This window comes from Puntigrus tetrazona, chromosome 25 (genome assembly GCF_018831695.1).
Source record: "Puntigrus tetrazona isolate hp1 chromosome 25, ASM1883169v1, whole genome shotgun sequence".
Taxonomy (NCBI): Eukaryota; Metazoa; Chordata; class Actinopteri; order Cypriniformes; family Cyprinidae; genus Puntigrus; species Puntigrus tetrazona.
In genome coordinates this window covers 14,618,969-14,635,130 of record NC_056723.1, presented here as the reverse complement: position 1 = coordinate 14,635,130, position 16,162 = coordinate 14,618,969, and the positions used below count along the sequence as shown (strand labels likewise).

General features: G+C 39.0%; 1 protein-coding gene across 3 annotated transcripts in view; it reads left to right on the top strand.

The window, feature by feature from the left end:
* b4galnt4a (beta-1,4-N-acetyl-galactosaminyl transferase 4a) overlaps positions 1–16,162 on the top strand; it is a 111,013-nt gene that overhangs the window by 22,231 nt on the left and 72,620 nt on the right. For 2 of the 3 annotated variants that reach the window (XM_043228560.1, XM_043228559.1), the window contains exon 2: positions 11,850–11,962. In XM_043228560.1, coding sequence (XP_043084495.1) covers positions 11,850–11,962 — 113 coding nt within the window. Of the gene's footprint in view, positions 1–6,524; positions 6,727–11,849; positions 11,963–16,162 lie in introns of those variants that run through there. The other variant, XM_043228561.1, reaches the window with a different exon arrangement.

Genomic DNA, 16,162 nt, shown 5'->3' with positions numbered 1-16,162 from the left:
CATAACAGTGTCCTGAGAATGACCCACAACACCCTAGCAACTGCATGATGAAACGTCACAACTGCGAAGCAACACCCTAGCAACCACTCAAAATGCTCTTGTAACCACACTTTGGCAATCCCATAACATAGATACATATGAAATTATTCAGAACACCTTATAAATAACAGTGACCTATCAACCACTCCCTACATCACTCACAACACCTTACCATAGCAACACCAATTAAGATGTGTAAAACTTCATAGTACCACCCTTGCAACCACAACTCTTGTAAATACCATAACAATGGTAGTTGCACATGAAACTATTTACAATACCTCTACAACCACGTAGCAATGGAATAAACACTCACAATATCAATGCAGCTTCATTGTTATAAACCACTCAGAACATAGCAACATACTAGGAACCACTGCATTGCAACACCCTTGGCTTCCAGAATGTGACACTTCCGGTGAGGCCTTAAGAGGAAATATATGTTTTTGGGAGTAATGGAGGAAGAGCAAGATTTGCCGTTTGTCTGGTGTTTGTATTGTACCCAAGCAAGTGTGAGCACAGATGTGAGATTGTGAGTCCAGTGACAGTAGGGTGTGTAGAAGGACAGAGCCTCATTAATAATGTGATGTTTAAGACTGCCATGACAGCTGCTGTCTACAGGTGCTCAAGACAATCTCTGGAGAGAGACCGTTAGAGAAAGAAGAGGCAGACAGTGGAATAAACACCTGCCACAACAGCCATAAATCTCCATGTATGTGTGTGTTATTATGCTTGTGTATGAATGTATTTATAAAACCACTGCACTCACACTCAGAGGTAGATTTTATTGCTCTGAGGTTGCTCTTTAATAGCTTAGGACACTTAGTGGTATTTACATTTTATGTTTCAGTGCCCAATATTGTCCCAGATGTTTCTCCAAAAAAAATCCTTTAGGAGACAACAGTTGAAACAAATGAAACAGTTGTTTAATTATAGTCTGAGTTTAAAGCAGGAGTGTCCAGTCCTGCTCCTGGAGGCCCACTGTCCTGCAGAGTATAGCTCCAACCCTAATTAAACACCTGAAGCAGATAATTAAGGTTTCCAGGATTACTAGGCTGTATTTGAAATTGCTCCCTCTACCTTCATTAACTACTCCTCTAAGTGTTTGGGTTGCTTTTAAAAGTAATACACTCCAGATGTTACAAAAAAAAAAAGAACTGTGTTATTTAGTTACTTTACTTCGCAAACCAGACCCCATTCTTGCAGAGCACCGTCTAATCTCTGCACTTGCAAAGCACCCTCCAGTAAACGCGCCCCCAGAGCCTGCTCCTAGAAAATACCCACCCTCCTACCTGCTCCAGCCTCCTCCTCTGCTGTCATCTGGCAGCCCCTCCACTCACCCTTAGCCCCCTATCTGTACGGTGCAAGTCCCACGGTACTGCCATCTTCCAGCACAACCAGGGCTGGAGAATCTCACACCTCTGCCTCCATCGGCAAAGGCTCAGCCAGTTGACACAGCGGCTTGCCTCCACCATCACCCATCGATCCACAGAGCTCCCTTGTCCCTGCATCACCTCTGGACTCCTCTCCTCTGGCTGTGATTTGTCGCTCCATCCCACCAGTTCAGTTGGACTCCTTCCTCCCACCAGCTCTACCTTGGTCCTCATTTGCTCTGGCTTCACTGCGAATCTCCATGTCTACCTATGCCGTCACCACCCTGGCCCCTGGATCCTCACCATCCCCTCTGGCTCGTTTGCGCTCCTTCTCTGCCTCGGGTTCCTCGATCACCTGCTCAGCCCCCTGGAGTTGGCGGCCATTCCTCCTCCATGAAATAAATGAGCCACAATAAGTTGAAAAGAACCGGAGGCCAACAAATGAAAGGTTGCAAAAGATTTTGATAGATTTGGTATTGTGTGACTCCTAGATGAGGCTTCCAAGTCATCTTTTATTTCCTGAAGTAAAATAGCATGGCTTGGCAAATGATATGTTCGTATAATGTTTCCAAGTAAATTCATATGTTAAAGAATAAAAAATAAAAATCTCTGTTCTTTGCTGGCGCAAACACTTAGTAAAACTGACCCTAAGTATGCTACAAATGCTGCAGATGGCAACAAAACAAAACTCAGAAAGTCATTGGCAACGCTAAGAGAGCATTGGTTGTTTCTAGTAACAGAATAGGATGAATAGGGCTGGACAAAATTTCTGTTGTAATAATTACTGTGAATGTTAAACTTCCTGATTTGGAAATGGATAAATCTAGTGTGTATTCTGTGGATCAGCCATGTCATCTGGCACAGAGTTAGGCTTTCACTTCACCTTGGGTTGTGGATTTCAAACCATGGAAACGTTCCCCTCTGCTTACAATAATAGTGCTATATTTGCCTCCCAGTTTCTGTCTTTTGCACCGAGGGAGCTTAAACAGTTCCGTCTTCAAAATGCTGGCCCTCTCTTCTCACACTCGATACAAAATGATGAACATAATCGTGACTTGGAAATCATTGTAAACAGTGAGAGAGACAATACCATTTTCCAAGCAATTCAGCAATCAAATGCTAATTGCTGATGGCAGATCCAGTAGTTGCAAAGGGGGCAACAAACTCTCTCAAATTATCTCTCCATACTCAGAAACATCATGCTTCACCAGTTTGATATTGTTTTGTAATGCAACACAACCAATAAGACATACATAAAATTGCAATATGTGCAAAATGTGACTGAATAATAAGGTTGATCAAATTGTGGGCATTCCATACCAGTTTGCTAAAACGCTGCCTTAATAGCTATTTGGAAATTCTTGTTTTGATACTTTGATGGTTGAATTTCATTTAGTGTTTGATTTTAAATGTTCCTAGCAAACTAGAGTTTTATATGATATTGAAAGGCTTCTTTAAGTTTCACCCCTCAATGACACTTGCTTTTACCTTAAAGATGAAAGAGGGAATCATCTTTATTTTTTTAACATTCTTTTTCTCCGGTTAAATTAGCATTTCCTTTGTATCTGCTTGATTCGAGTGAGGGCACGATTAAGCTTCACAGAAGAGCTTAGTGGTACCACATGTGCCTGGATACACTACATCTGGGCTATCTTTCTCTTTCTGCATTCTGTATTTTTTATGCACACTTATATTTATTTCGGACATACTTATCTCATTGGTGTTAGAACAGGAAAAATGGACTTTAAATGTTCAAATTAACACGTCCAGAATAGACAGCAACAAGCTAATTGAGAGAGGTATGAAAGAATGCAGTTTAAATGCACTGCTTTTCCATTGTTTTTCTATTTAAGCATGAATTAGACAGCCATATTTGACCATTGATCTTTAAATGCAAAAGGAGACATTTGGAAAAATATACACTTCTCAATCAAGGAAATATTTCCACTGACATAATTTAAAGTGTTGTGTGATCTGTTTCTTTCTCATCACTCACCTTTACTTTAAAGTGTGAGACACACACTTCTCTCCCTGTCCATTACTGGACCATAAATGTAGCTGTGTGTGTGAGAGTTAAAATCCCTGTCGTCTGTATCAGCACTGGGCTGGAGATAAATGGTTCTCTTTGTGTGTGGCGATGAGAGGCAGGACTTTATTCACTGGGTTTGGAGTCCAGCCTTCCGTCCTCTGCCTTAACAAACCTAACACTCATCTGAGCGCCAAGTACTGGTTTGGCTGTAACTGTGTTTATGTGTGTTTGTATGTAAGGCCGTCTGTGCTGCGCATACCTCATTTTGATGAGACTTCCTCTCTTCTGTGAGAGGACTAGTTTGTGTGGAAGGAAGTCCTTCAGGTTTTATTTAATTTGATGAAAATGTTTTGCTTCCCCAGTCTGGGTTGCTGGGCAATGGGTTTCCAAAATTCTGGGCTCTGTTAGCAAGATGAGCAGAGTAGGTCGATCCATTTTAATGATCAGAAGCATATATAGGGATGATGGATGGAAAGAAAAGCCATGCAAAAGAGAAGAAAGATGTTGAACTGGGAGGAAAGAAGAAGAGGCAGGAGAGACAAGATGAGTTGAAGAGTGATAGGAGATGAACAATAAGGAAAGAGAAAGAAGGATATGGAACAAGAGGCAAGATGAGAAATAGAGAGAGGAGCCAAAAATAAGGAGTGGAGGGCAATCAAGATTTGACTAAAAATAAAAGATAAGGAAAGGATTGAAAGGTAGTCAGATGAGATGAGATGAAATGAGGAGCAAAGTGAGCATTCAGTGAGTGACTGATTTCACGAGTGAGCAGCAAGCATTGATAAGATGTGAAATTAGAGGAGGTGAAGGATAAGACCAGAAATGAGAGCAGAGATGGGTTACATGGCAATACAAGATGATGAGATGATGATGATGATGAGTTGAGAAGATTCTGTTGAAGAAGATGATGAGTTGAAAGATAAGAAAAGAAAAGTAGAGTCGAAATAGTAGAAGAAGAGGTGAGAAAAAATGAAGAAAAACGAAGAGCCAAAAATTGTGGAGAGGAGGTGAACCAATATAAAGAGCAGAGAGGAAATTATGAGGAGTGGAAGTATGAAAATGTAAACAAAAGTAATAGGAAGATATGAGGGTAGAAAGTCAACATAAGATGAGGAAATATGAGTTGACCAAAAGTAGAGAATTTTCCCCAAAAAAAGAAAAGTCCCAAAATTGGGAATTCAACTTCTGCATGGCCACAGATCTGCACAGTTTAGCTCCAACTCTAATCAAACACACCAGATTCAACCAATCAAGAGGCATGTTTGCCTTGAAACGGCACTGTAGCCAACGATTGGTGTATGGCATCAAAATACAGCAAGTGCGATTTTTTATTTATTTATTTTTTTACGAGCAAATTGATCCTGTGGTACTTTGATGTCATAAACTGATTGGTGGCTGCAGGAACAGAGTTTGAAACCACTGATTTGAGGAGATGAGAAATTAACAATGATGAATAGAGACAATGAACAGAGATAGATGACAAGATGGGATGAATAGAAGAAATAAAGAAAGGAGGTGAGGTGACTTAAGAGGAGATGACAAAAAATTGAGTAAAAGGGGGGAGACGATGTAAAGAAAAAGGGGGAGAGGATTTGAGAAATGATGGTAGAAATCAAATGATGAGGAGTTAAGAGTAGACCAAAAGTAGAGGGGCTGAAATATGAGGAGATTTGAGAAAAGGAAAGGAGAGTTTTACAAGAATGATTCAAGAATTGAACAGTGATCAAGTGAGACAAGGAACTAAGAAAGACGAGGAGGTGTGATGGACAGAAGACCAAAAGAAAGGAGGTGAAATGAGATATGAGGAGAGGAGTCAAATTATAAGAAGATATGAAAAAAGTTGGATAAGAAATTATAGGAGAGGTCAAGATAAAATAGATGAGATGCAAGAGATAACCAAAAGCAACTAAAATATAACGAGACATAAGTGAGTAAAGGAAAGGATAGAGTTAAGAGAAAGTGAGATTTTGAATAGAGAGATAAGGAACTGAGAGGAAAGAGGAGTTGGGATAGCTAGAAGACCAAAAGAAAGGAGGTGAGATACAAGGAGAGGAGACGAAAGATGTGGATGAGATAAAAGATGAAATGCAAGGATATGCAAAAGAAGGAGGATGAGTAGAGGAGGCCAGAAAATACACAGAGACAAGACTTGAGGGGACAGAAGTAGTGCAGAGTCCTTGTTCTCCTTCACCCCAAAGAGCATATCAGCCTTAATTTTCATTACCGACAAGACCAAACAAACAGCATAAACCCACACATCAGCCATCTGCTCTGCTCGTCTCTGAAAGCAACCCATTCGCTTTCCCATTCCACCATCAGAGCAGAGAAAGTGTTTTCAAGCTACTAATCGTTATTTAATCAAGCTTACTGGCTTGATCTGCTTATATTCAATTAATTTAATCCACTCCATCCAAAGAGCCATGGCGAAACTGCACACTGAGAGTGACATATCTGCACTCCAGCAAACTGACCCTCTTTACTGCGTCTCAGAGGGCCGCCGAGATGTGAATGGGCACAGTCAAGCATGTGTTATGTGGGTGTGCATCGCAGCCTGTTAAGCTGCGCGAGTGTGTGTAGCGAGGTATGTGTACTGCCCTGGGGGATGTGGGACTCCTGGCCCATTGCCTATGACCCAGATTACAGGAAATTAAGGAGATTTTAGGAGCTCGCTCTTCTGGCCTGCTGCGCCGCATTATCAGAATCTGCTCCTGCAAATAGAAGCAGCGGGACGGGGCGGTGGACTTGGCAAAGAGATGCACTACCACAGAGTACTACCTCACTTTCTCCGGAGGAAATGTTTGATGCAAAGAGTTCCGCCCGTGCTATTTTTAAGCGTTGGTCAAAGCACACATACGTCAGATGAGTTTTTAAGATGACTTGTCAAGTTAAAAATAAATGTAGTTCATTTAACTATGCATCCCCTGTGTTCCGTTCCATTCCATCAGTTGCGCTGTTTTGTGGGTGTAGGCTACATCCTTCCCAAAAAGAACACCGAGTGCTGTTCCAGTCTGGAAATTACCACGTGCAGTTGCTTTTCCAACTTGGTTCTCAAGGTACCGCCTAATATGAAGTCATAACTAATCATGAAATTGATGTTTTAAATTATAAATAGTTTTCGTTCTGTGCAATCTCTTGCAATAGGACCTTTTCGCGCCATGGGAGGCTTTTCATAGTACCCCTCACTTTTTGATGTGTTCGCACCGAAGGAAGTAGGAACGTTTTTAGTTCCAGGTACACCATTTGGAGGAACTAGGGTCTAAAACAGTCCCAGCAACCATCGGTGATGTAAGTGTACGCTGATTGGCCAAATGCACGCAAAACACCCAGCTACCCGGCATTTTTTAAAAAGCCACGTAAACATATTTATTCCATAATCATGGAAAACAGGGATAATGACATTTACCTGTTGTGTGCAGTATTGTGTTCTTTTCTCAGCTTCGATGTAAGTCATTAGGGCCGGGCGATAAATTACTTTATATATTCATGCGCATTTTCGAAGAACCGACTTCACTGACAAGATGTGCATGAATTTATCAATTAATATATTGCCTAGCCCTAGTTGTCATAAAGAATAATCAATTTGTATAATGTTACATAGTAATATTATCATTAATGTAATGATAAATAATATTAGTTATGTTCATAATCATTTTGATTGCTTCTGTTGTATTCATTTGTAAGTCGCTTTGGATAAAAGCATCTGCTAAATGACTAAAATGTAAATGTTAATAGTACATAAACATATATCATGCATATATTATGTAAACGAAAACGTAGCTAATAATAGTTTTAAAGAACTAACATTACAAATCTAAATTCATGGTGGGAATGCTACTGGATATAACAGTAACTTTGTTAAGATTTAGCCAACCTGTTAGCTAGAATATGTGCTACATCTAGGCTATCGGTACGAAAAACATGACTATTGGAAACGTACTGCACTGTGTAGTAAGAAATCACTCGAGAAACGCCTCGAAATGGAATTTCACAGCTTTACTTCTCCATTATTGTGTTTTCCGATACACACTTATTGACCTCCTCAGCCGTGTTCCACCTTCACAATTCTCTGTAAAGTTAATGGACTAATTAGCGCTCTTGTCTCCACTGATGTGTGCAATTAAAACACGTCCCATTCCTGATGCTGTGATATTAGCGCCACTTTCGTTTGTTTACTGCATTATCCCCTACTAAACACCGTGTTAACATGTGACGATGAAATAAACACAGCTCATTGTTAATTAGCATGTCTGCTGGGATTCTAAAGAAGATATTATGGGGCCCAAGCAGCATCTACATTACGCTGTAAGCATTTGATTTTCATGAAAGCTACTTTCCTTCTCTCTGTTTGCGGCCAAATGTGATATGCACACTGCTCTTAGTACTTCTCACACTGGCACCATTTCGGGTAATCCAGAAGCCTCTTTCAATCCTCGCAGCATTCAGTAGAGGAATTTTCTGTTTACGGTTCCCTCCTCCTTTCATTCCACACCTCCATTCCAGCAATAAAGCTTGTGGCCAAGTACTAGAATTGCCAGATTACTAAAGAATTGCTCGCAAAAGTAGACTCGTCTGCCTGTATACGAGACCTGTAACATTATGCGATTTATTTTAAACACATCTTTAAAGCCTTTTAATAAGCTTGGCTCCTAATTAAGCGTTTTTTTTTTTTCCACCAGACTTAATGCTATTGAAATTGCGTTTACACAGACTGGCTTAAAGGGCAGATGTTTACAACGGCAAATTTATTGCATTGTTAGGATGTGAATTTCCCAGATGCTAATTCTTGCATTTCACAGCGTGCTTCTAAAATTGTTTTGCACATTATTGTTGATTTAAATAAATTCAGTCAAGCCCATAAACAACTGAACTAGCTGAGAAACCAGGTCAGAAAGGCATTTTTCTTTTTCTCAAACATCTGAACACACCACGCTCCCGCTCATAAATACCAGTGTGCCTCTCAAAGACTCAACTCTATAATGTTAAATAAACCACACATCAAGCTGTGCTTATTTCTTCTCCACAGGGAGAAGCGTATATTAATAAAGGCAACACAAGCCATCAGTATCCGTGTAACTGCACGATGTTTACATTTAGGCAAGTAACCGCTATCCGGAGCTTTTAGGGGTGCATATAATTTTGCATGTTTTCTAAAAATCAAAGTCTTGATTTTGTTGTTGCTAGCTTCACGATTTACCAGTCGAGTTGCAGAAACCACATCATGGTTAAATTCTACTCAAAAAAACTGACCATTACCATTGAATTTTATTTTTTTGTCATAGAACAACACCCTGGCAGTTTGTCAGATAATGTGAAGACCAGTTTGAGAGCGTTGAAAATATAGAGCAGTGCTTTTCGCACAAATAACAATGCACTGAAAGCACTCAATTTAGGTTCAGTAAGTATAGTCATTTAGCAGATGCTTTGATCTGGAGCAACTCACGGGGCACCTTAAGCAACGTGTGGCATAATTGTTATGGATCGTACCTTTTAACTTACTCAAGCTTCTTGGTGATGAAAAATTCATGTAATTGCAGCAATTTTGTATTTTATAGTATTGCATTGAAATTCGTAGCTGATACCAAAATATGGGCTTCAGTGGGCGGAAAACTAAACCTCGTGGACTCAAAGTGGGTAAAAAAAGTAAAACAGCCCAAAATCCATACTGCATGCAGCGCTGAATATTTCATTAATTTTTTACTTTGCAGCTGATGAATATTTAAGCACGGGCATTTGCATAAAAGGCAGTGCCTTGGGAGCACAGCACCTGTCTCTGTTGATTTTATTTATGGTAAAATGTCATTTCTGATAGTTTCCCTGATGCTAATACACCTTAATTGAGAGTATGACATTTACTGAAGGATTTCCATTTGGAATTAATTTATAACCACTTAATTTTCAGTCAGGGGTGAAGAGATTTTTTTGCCAGTGATCCCTGCGAAATTCACAAATTCAAATAAGGGGATAATGATAATGAGCGAAAAAGCCACTTAAAAAAAAATGTCCTTATTTTGGTCAAAATGCTGCAACAACAAAGACTTTTCACATGGATATTCATGCTGTGACCGGAGCTCATCCTCATGTGTTTAATCCACTGAGTGAGTTTCTGAGGTGGCTCTGACAGTTTCCTGGCAACTCAAGATTGCAGTTTGTATACCTGTGATAGCTTTGCTTTTGTTGTTTTATCTCTTTGACATTTGATCCCTCCGCTCTGAGTAGAATAAATATCAAAGGAGGAGTGTAGTAGCTTACAATCATTGTCTTTAATTACGTTTCGACGCTAAAAACGATACATCTAACTAATAGATATACAGTAAACTCGATTTAATGCGATATTTGCAACCTTGACTTACAAATGCAATTGTTTTTGCACTTACGCACTCTAGACTAAAACGTCTGTTTTCGTGTCATCCACACCACTAGATGTCAGTATAAGGTTTAAGTACACTGTCGTATTGTTCACATCAATAATAACTTGCAAATACTTCCACAATTTAATGGGTGCAAGAAAATACTTTGGCCTATGAGTTCCTGATGCGCAGTTTACAATACTTTGTAACTTGTGCATTTTTAGGCCTTCTCTTATATTATTTGCAGTCACACACACACACACACACGCACAAACACACACACACACTCCATGCACATTAAAGCACGTACATAATGTCTCCAAGACCTCCAGGCTGTGACCACAAACTGACCTTCCTCTATAGTGAGTAGATATCAAGATAATCTTTTATTACAGGAGAAGCATTCATTATATTTTATAGGTTTATTCCCTCAGGTTACAGTACAACTTCATTTCTTAAACCGTTTTAGCGGTGACTGTGTGACTGTGTTTGTAAAGGGGTAAAGTCATAATCGCCCCACAGGCAATAACACTCATGCAATGATATTTTATTCTCTTGACACACGGTTTCCTTTTATAAGGAGCTTCTGTCAATGCGGATTTTGTGCCATATTTACCTTGTAGTCCCTCTACTCGTCTGACTGCTGAAAATATCTTTTATCCATCTGTCGATGTTAGCACACCTCTAAGTATATCCTTCTAGATTTTCACCATGCCACCTGAGTGATCCTCATTTCCTAATGGCAGTCAATGGAGGACAATCCCATAATCCATCCAAAGTGTGTCACTGACCTAGTGGCACTGGTTTCTGGGTTGCAGCCAGTCCAAAATTAACTTAATGTGACAACTGACAAATGGTGATGAAAATGCCTGGCAAACTTTTTTTAATTATTATTATTTTTTGCATGAGTGCATTTTTGCAGCAGTTAAGGTCCTTGCACACTGAGTTTGAAATTTGTGTACACATCTTCTTTTTTCGTATTTGCCATCCTTTCCTATCAAAATGCTTGCTACGGAAGCAAAAACACAGAAAATCAAACCTGATCCGAATTTTTTTATGATGGAGGAACATTTCAGAAGTTAATGATGCTACGAGAGAAAATTCTTTTGCGAAAAGAAAAGAAAAATAACACAATTTACTCATCACTTTTCTACCTCTAAGTTACTGTACTTCCACCATTTTAGAGAGTATATAAAAACATATAACATATATAAAAAAAAAAATACTCATGGGCTTTCCCTCCAAACGTAAACAATGCTTATTACGTCATATGCGTTTTTACTTCTTCCACCATTTTGGAAAGTACTTAACTCAGGGGAGAAGAATGGCTGAAAAAAAGTATTCTTGTAGCATTGCAAAACTGACGTTGAGCCACTGATGAGCCATGGACTGTTTACCGATGTATTCACTACGTTTCTGGACCTGGAACATTTTAATTTTGGGTTGAACTAACCCTTTAATTCACAACACTCCGGTTTCTTATGTTACAGTTAGGTTTAACAGGCTACCTGGCTTTACCATTTCAAATCAGTGAAAAAACTGATTGATGTATATGTCAAACAACTTCCTGTCTAAGTGGGCTTCCTGTCTTGGCTTGAATAAGCTGCAATGTGGACCAGACCTTGTGCTTATAGTCAAAGTTTAACCAGAAGGTCCCAAAATAGTGACAATAATATAATAAGTAATCTTAGCTTGCAAATATTTGTTGATAAACAACATTTTGGTCGAACACCTTCTTCAGGCATTTTTCTTAATACTTCCCTACACAACTGCTGGCATCCAGGTGTACGAGAGGTGTTTATTTATTCATTTTCTTGCCAAAGGCAATTTCATTTGCATTTGGCACTTGGCAAGTGTTAATTTTGCATCCCAGCTGTAGTCCTTTCCATGTGTTCTCTTGCTGTGTCTTTTTTGGAGAATGATTTAAACTGCTAAGAGTCGCTATAATGGCTACTCATCATATTTGCGCGCTGTATGCAATATAAATGGTAATGATAGAGAACCAATAATACTGCTGATGAAATATAAAGTGAACGTGTGCGGTCATTGTCTCATTTACAGATGGCGAGAGGCCGATGGAGGGAACTGACACCAGCCGGAAGAGAGACTCGCGTTCATCAGACAAGTATCGCAAAAGTGAAGACACCAGCAACAGCCAGGAGGAGGAAAATGCAGTAAGAAGCGAAATGTTGAATTAAAAGCTTTTAAAGAATGTTTAAACACACGTTTTAAAATAAACTAAATTTAATAAATAAACTAAAATAAATTACATTTTTTAGGTGCATTTAGTATTTGGCTATAGTTTTACAAATGTGTAATTTTAATATTTCATTTAAAGTTATTAAATGTATAAATTGTACATTGCATCTTTGTGTAATTACAAATACATTTGAATATTTTAAGAACATATTAATCCATACAAAAAACACACTTTAAAGTTTAACTAATTATATTATATATATTATATATTATAATACATTTATATTTATATATATATATATAACCAGATTATAGACTAGAAATGGATCTGAATCCAGTTTCAATTCAGAGGCAGTGTGAATATAAAGACATCTGGATTCTGAGTGATTATTGCTTTCAAATAATGCATAAGTACACACACTTACAGTATATACTGTGAAAATATGTATATACATTTCTATATTTGTATTCTTATATATACACATCCATTTAATATATAAACATAACATATTTTTCATAAATATAAATGCATGAGTTTATATATATATATACATACACACACACACACACACACAGAATAAATATACATAGTACACCCACATATTGAGTAAATGAACACTTTTATTTTGGATGCAATTAATCGTGATTGATCATTTGACAGCACTATAAAGAATGAATTGCTTGAAAGTGGTATTTTTTGACACAAACATAACTGTGACGAGGCTGTTTCTCTCCGAGAAAATCAGAAACACGCTCCGCATCGTGCAAGAAGCTCTTTTAGCCCATAGAGCCATTCCTAAAAGTTGACTTTATTTCACTTACCGAGGACACATCAGGTCAATTCAACCTCTGGAAGACGAGGATATACAGCCGGGAATAAGATACGGTTCATACCGGCTTGCATGATTGATGGCCTTTGCTCTCATCCAAGATGTTTCTCAAAAGAGCCTTCGCTGCATTTCCGTCCCTCCCACGGCACAGAGGGGCCCGGCTTTTAGCACCTTTCATCTCAAGCACAGCACACTGCGTACTATCAGTGTCACACACAAGCTAGTCCGAATGCTCTCCGCATCGCTCACAGGACCAATAAAACCTCAGCGTCAAATAAAATCAGTTGCGCAGCCGTATGTGGATACAAGCGAACCGCCTTCGCTTATTATTAAATATCCTTCTGCGGGATCTTGCACAAAAAGAGAGGTTTTCGCTTGTAGTCCGTATCTGCGAGCTTTGAAGTCATCTGCGCAGTGTACGAGCAGACAGAATTAACTTTAAGCAGATTTACGAATCTTGTTATATGTCAACAAATTGCGTCGTCAAACCATAGCATGGGATTTTTAATTCTATGGCTTTAAAGCTGCGAGGGAAGGATTTATCAAGTCATAATGGAATGGAGATCGGAGAAGATGATGTGGACAAACAGAGAGTCTGTGACAGATGCTGTGCTGGTGGAGTGATTTATGTGCGTGGAGATAAATCTATCATTTCCTGCGCTGTGCTGTGAATACATTACTGCTGTTTAGTTCTGCTTCGTAATCTCAATGTCACACGCGGGGCCCTACACAGAAAGTTTGTCCCTAAGCTGTTTTATTTCAGTGAGAACGATGTAGAATTATGGCCAGAAGTTCGCAAAACGATTCATTTATTTAATTCCCGCACGGTCGTCTGCATGCAGTCGTACCCTTCAAGCTATTGGCTAGCGTATATTAGTATAATTCTCCCTTTAAAGTAGCATAGCGAATGTGTAATAGTCAATACATTGATTGCACTTGAAATATATTGTGAAACATTGAGCGGTTACACTTTTGATAGCATAACGTACGATTAATGTTTATGTTATTAGGATTTTTTAAATGAATTTTAATAGATTTTTAATCACTTACTTTTAGTTACTCCTGCATTTTGATGCGTATTTTTAAAATGACAAATATGCACGGTCATTTAAAATCGGGTTAAAGACAATATGCAAAAAGTTCAGAACAAAACAACTGAATCACAAAAGTATTTTAATAACAGCCGCCTACTGCATATCCTTTCCTGCGAATTTATGTGAATGATATCTAGTCAGTTATAATTACAGTGCAACGCATTTGAAAATGTGACTCAAACCAGTGTCCCATTAAATTAATGCTGTAATATTTTTGTAATTCATTAAAATTGGAAGTGGTAAAAGGTCTTTTTTAGCAAGGCACTGTGGGCTATATAGCATTGAATTGTCAGATACTGGTTTCCATGGTAACACTGAATACTCAGTACACTCCTGTGGGATCATTTCCAGCCTTAAACCAATAACATAAACTCAGGGTGGTGAGAACAGTGTGCTTTTGTGTTTGTGTGTGTGTGCTTGTGACACAAGCTTCAGGGATGTACTGGACTTTGTTGGATGTTTTTTAACATGTTCTGCATCTGTCTCATTTTCTTGTTTTTTCATGTGTGGAAAAGCCCAGCTTCTGCTACCGTGCACATAAACCAGTAAAATTCTTCCGGCCATAGTAGTTGTGCGTTGACAGTCCATCAGAAAGCCTGTGATATCTAAAATGACAGACGAGTGTAAAATATCAGAGACTTGTGAACTCCATTCCAGAGCGCACTTGAGACTGAATTAGAGAGAAACTGAAATCTTTATAGTAATTTAAGGATGTAGTGCTTCGCAGGATAGCCTGAGAGCTAATTATAAGCTTTGCCTATACTCACTTAGTCACATTTTTCAGAGCACAAAATCTTCTCTAACTTTGGAGTACTTTGAATAGCTCACAAATCTGTACATATTTAAAGTAATAGTTCGCTTGAAACTGACGGTTCTCTCAGTGTCCCACCGTAATGTTCTTCCCTATATATCACTTTATTTCTACAGTGTGACAAAAGGGACCATTTTTGAAGAGCTCGACAAACTTCAAAAATTAAAATAAGAGGTGTCATGAGTGTAGTTTATAAACCTATCTGTGCTACTATATTGAGGGACTTCTGTAGCTGTATATAAGCATTATGTTAAGAAGAGACTTCTTTTCCTCTTTGACAAGGGAGTCTAATTCCATTCCTGGAGGGCCGCTGACCTGCAGAGTATAGCTCCAACCCCAATTAAATACACCTCAACCAGCTAATCAAGGTCTTACTAGGCTTACTAGAAACTTCCAGACCGGTATGTTGAGGCAAGTTGGAACTAATCTCTGAAGGACAGCCCTGAAGCTCTGAAGGAACACCCCAATATATGTATCCACTGTAAGAAACAAAACAGCAAGCATTCTTCAAGGTTTCTCCTGTGGGTTTCACTGATAAAAGAAGGTCATGCCGGTTTAGAGGGATGAGGGTAAATAATAGTAAATAATGCAAATATATTCCGTTCTGGATGAACTGTTCATTAAAATCAGTTACTCTTTTCACCTTCCTGTTGCCTATGAATGTTACTCCAAGGATTGATGTGGCAGCACTGTATGGTGCAGAATTGGAGGTCGTTGTGGGTGTTATCCATATTAATGACTCTCAGGACTTCTTTAAGGTGAGACCTTGCAACTGAGCTCAGCATTCATAGCTTAAAGGCAGAGGAACCGCCATCAGATATTCTGAAGAGCTTTTTACCTTGTTCAGCACTGAATGCACCTTATATGTACCCCAACAGAACAACAGAACTCTTGACATTTGCAAGAGGTTTGCTGTCTCGAGGCAAACAGACAATAAATCCACTCAATCTGTAGCCAGCCTCTTGTTATAATTGCCTGGGAATCCATGCAACTGTTAATGGTTGACGATGCCATTGCTGGGCCCTAGAAGTAGTAATGGGCCCACTTAGGCGCTAACCGCAATTGATTGTTTAAATGTCTACTGCAACCAGACTTTGTGGATAAGGGGGGGTCTGAGGGTTCACAAGCAGTTCCTACCACTGCAGAGTCAGTGGTGATGCAGGGAGGCAGGAAAGCCCACATGAGTCTGGATTTACATGAAAAGAAGGGCATGTGTGCGCCTGGTGACGTCATGCAGTTTCTCTAATCTGAATTGTTAAAACAGTTCCATTTACACCTGGCCACATTCCTTTTTTTTAACAAAAATTAATATATATCCAAAGTTAATGGAGTTTACATCAACGAAAGTAAGATATGTTCTGCATTTTATTTAAGACTGCAACTGGAGCACTGGAAAGTTAAGTTAGTCTCACTACTTTTAATGTAGATAGTTATATCTTG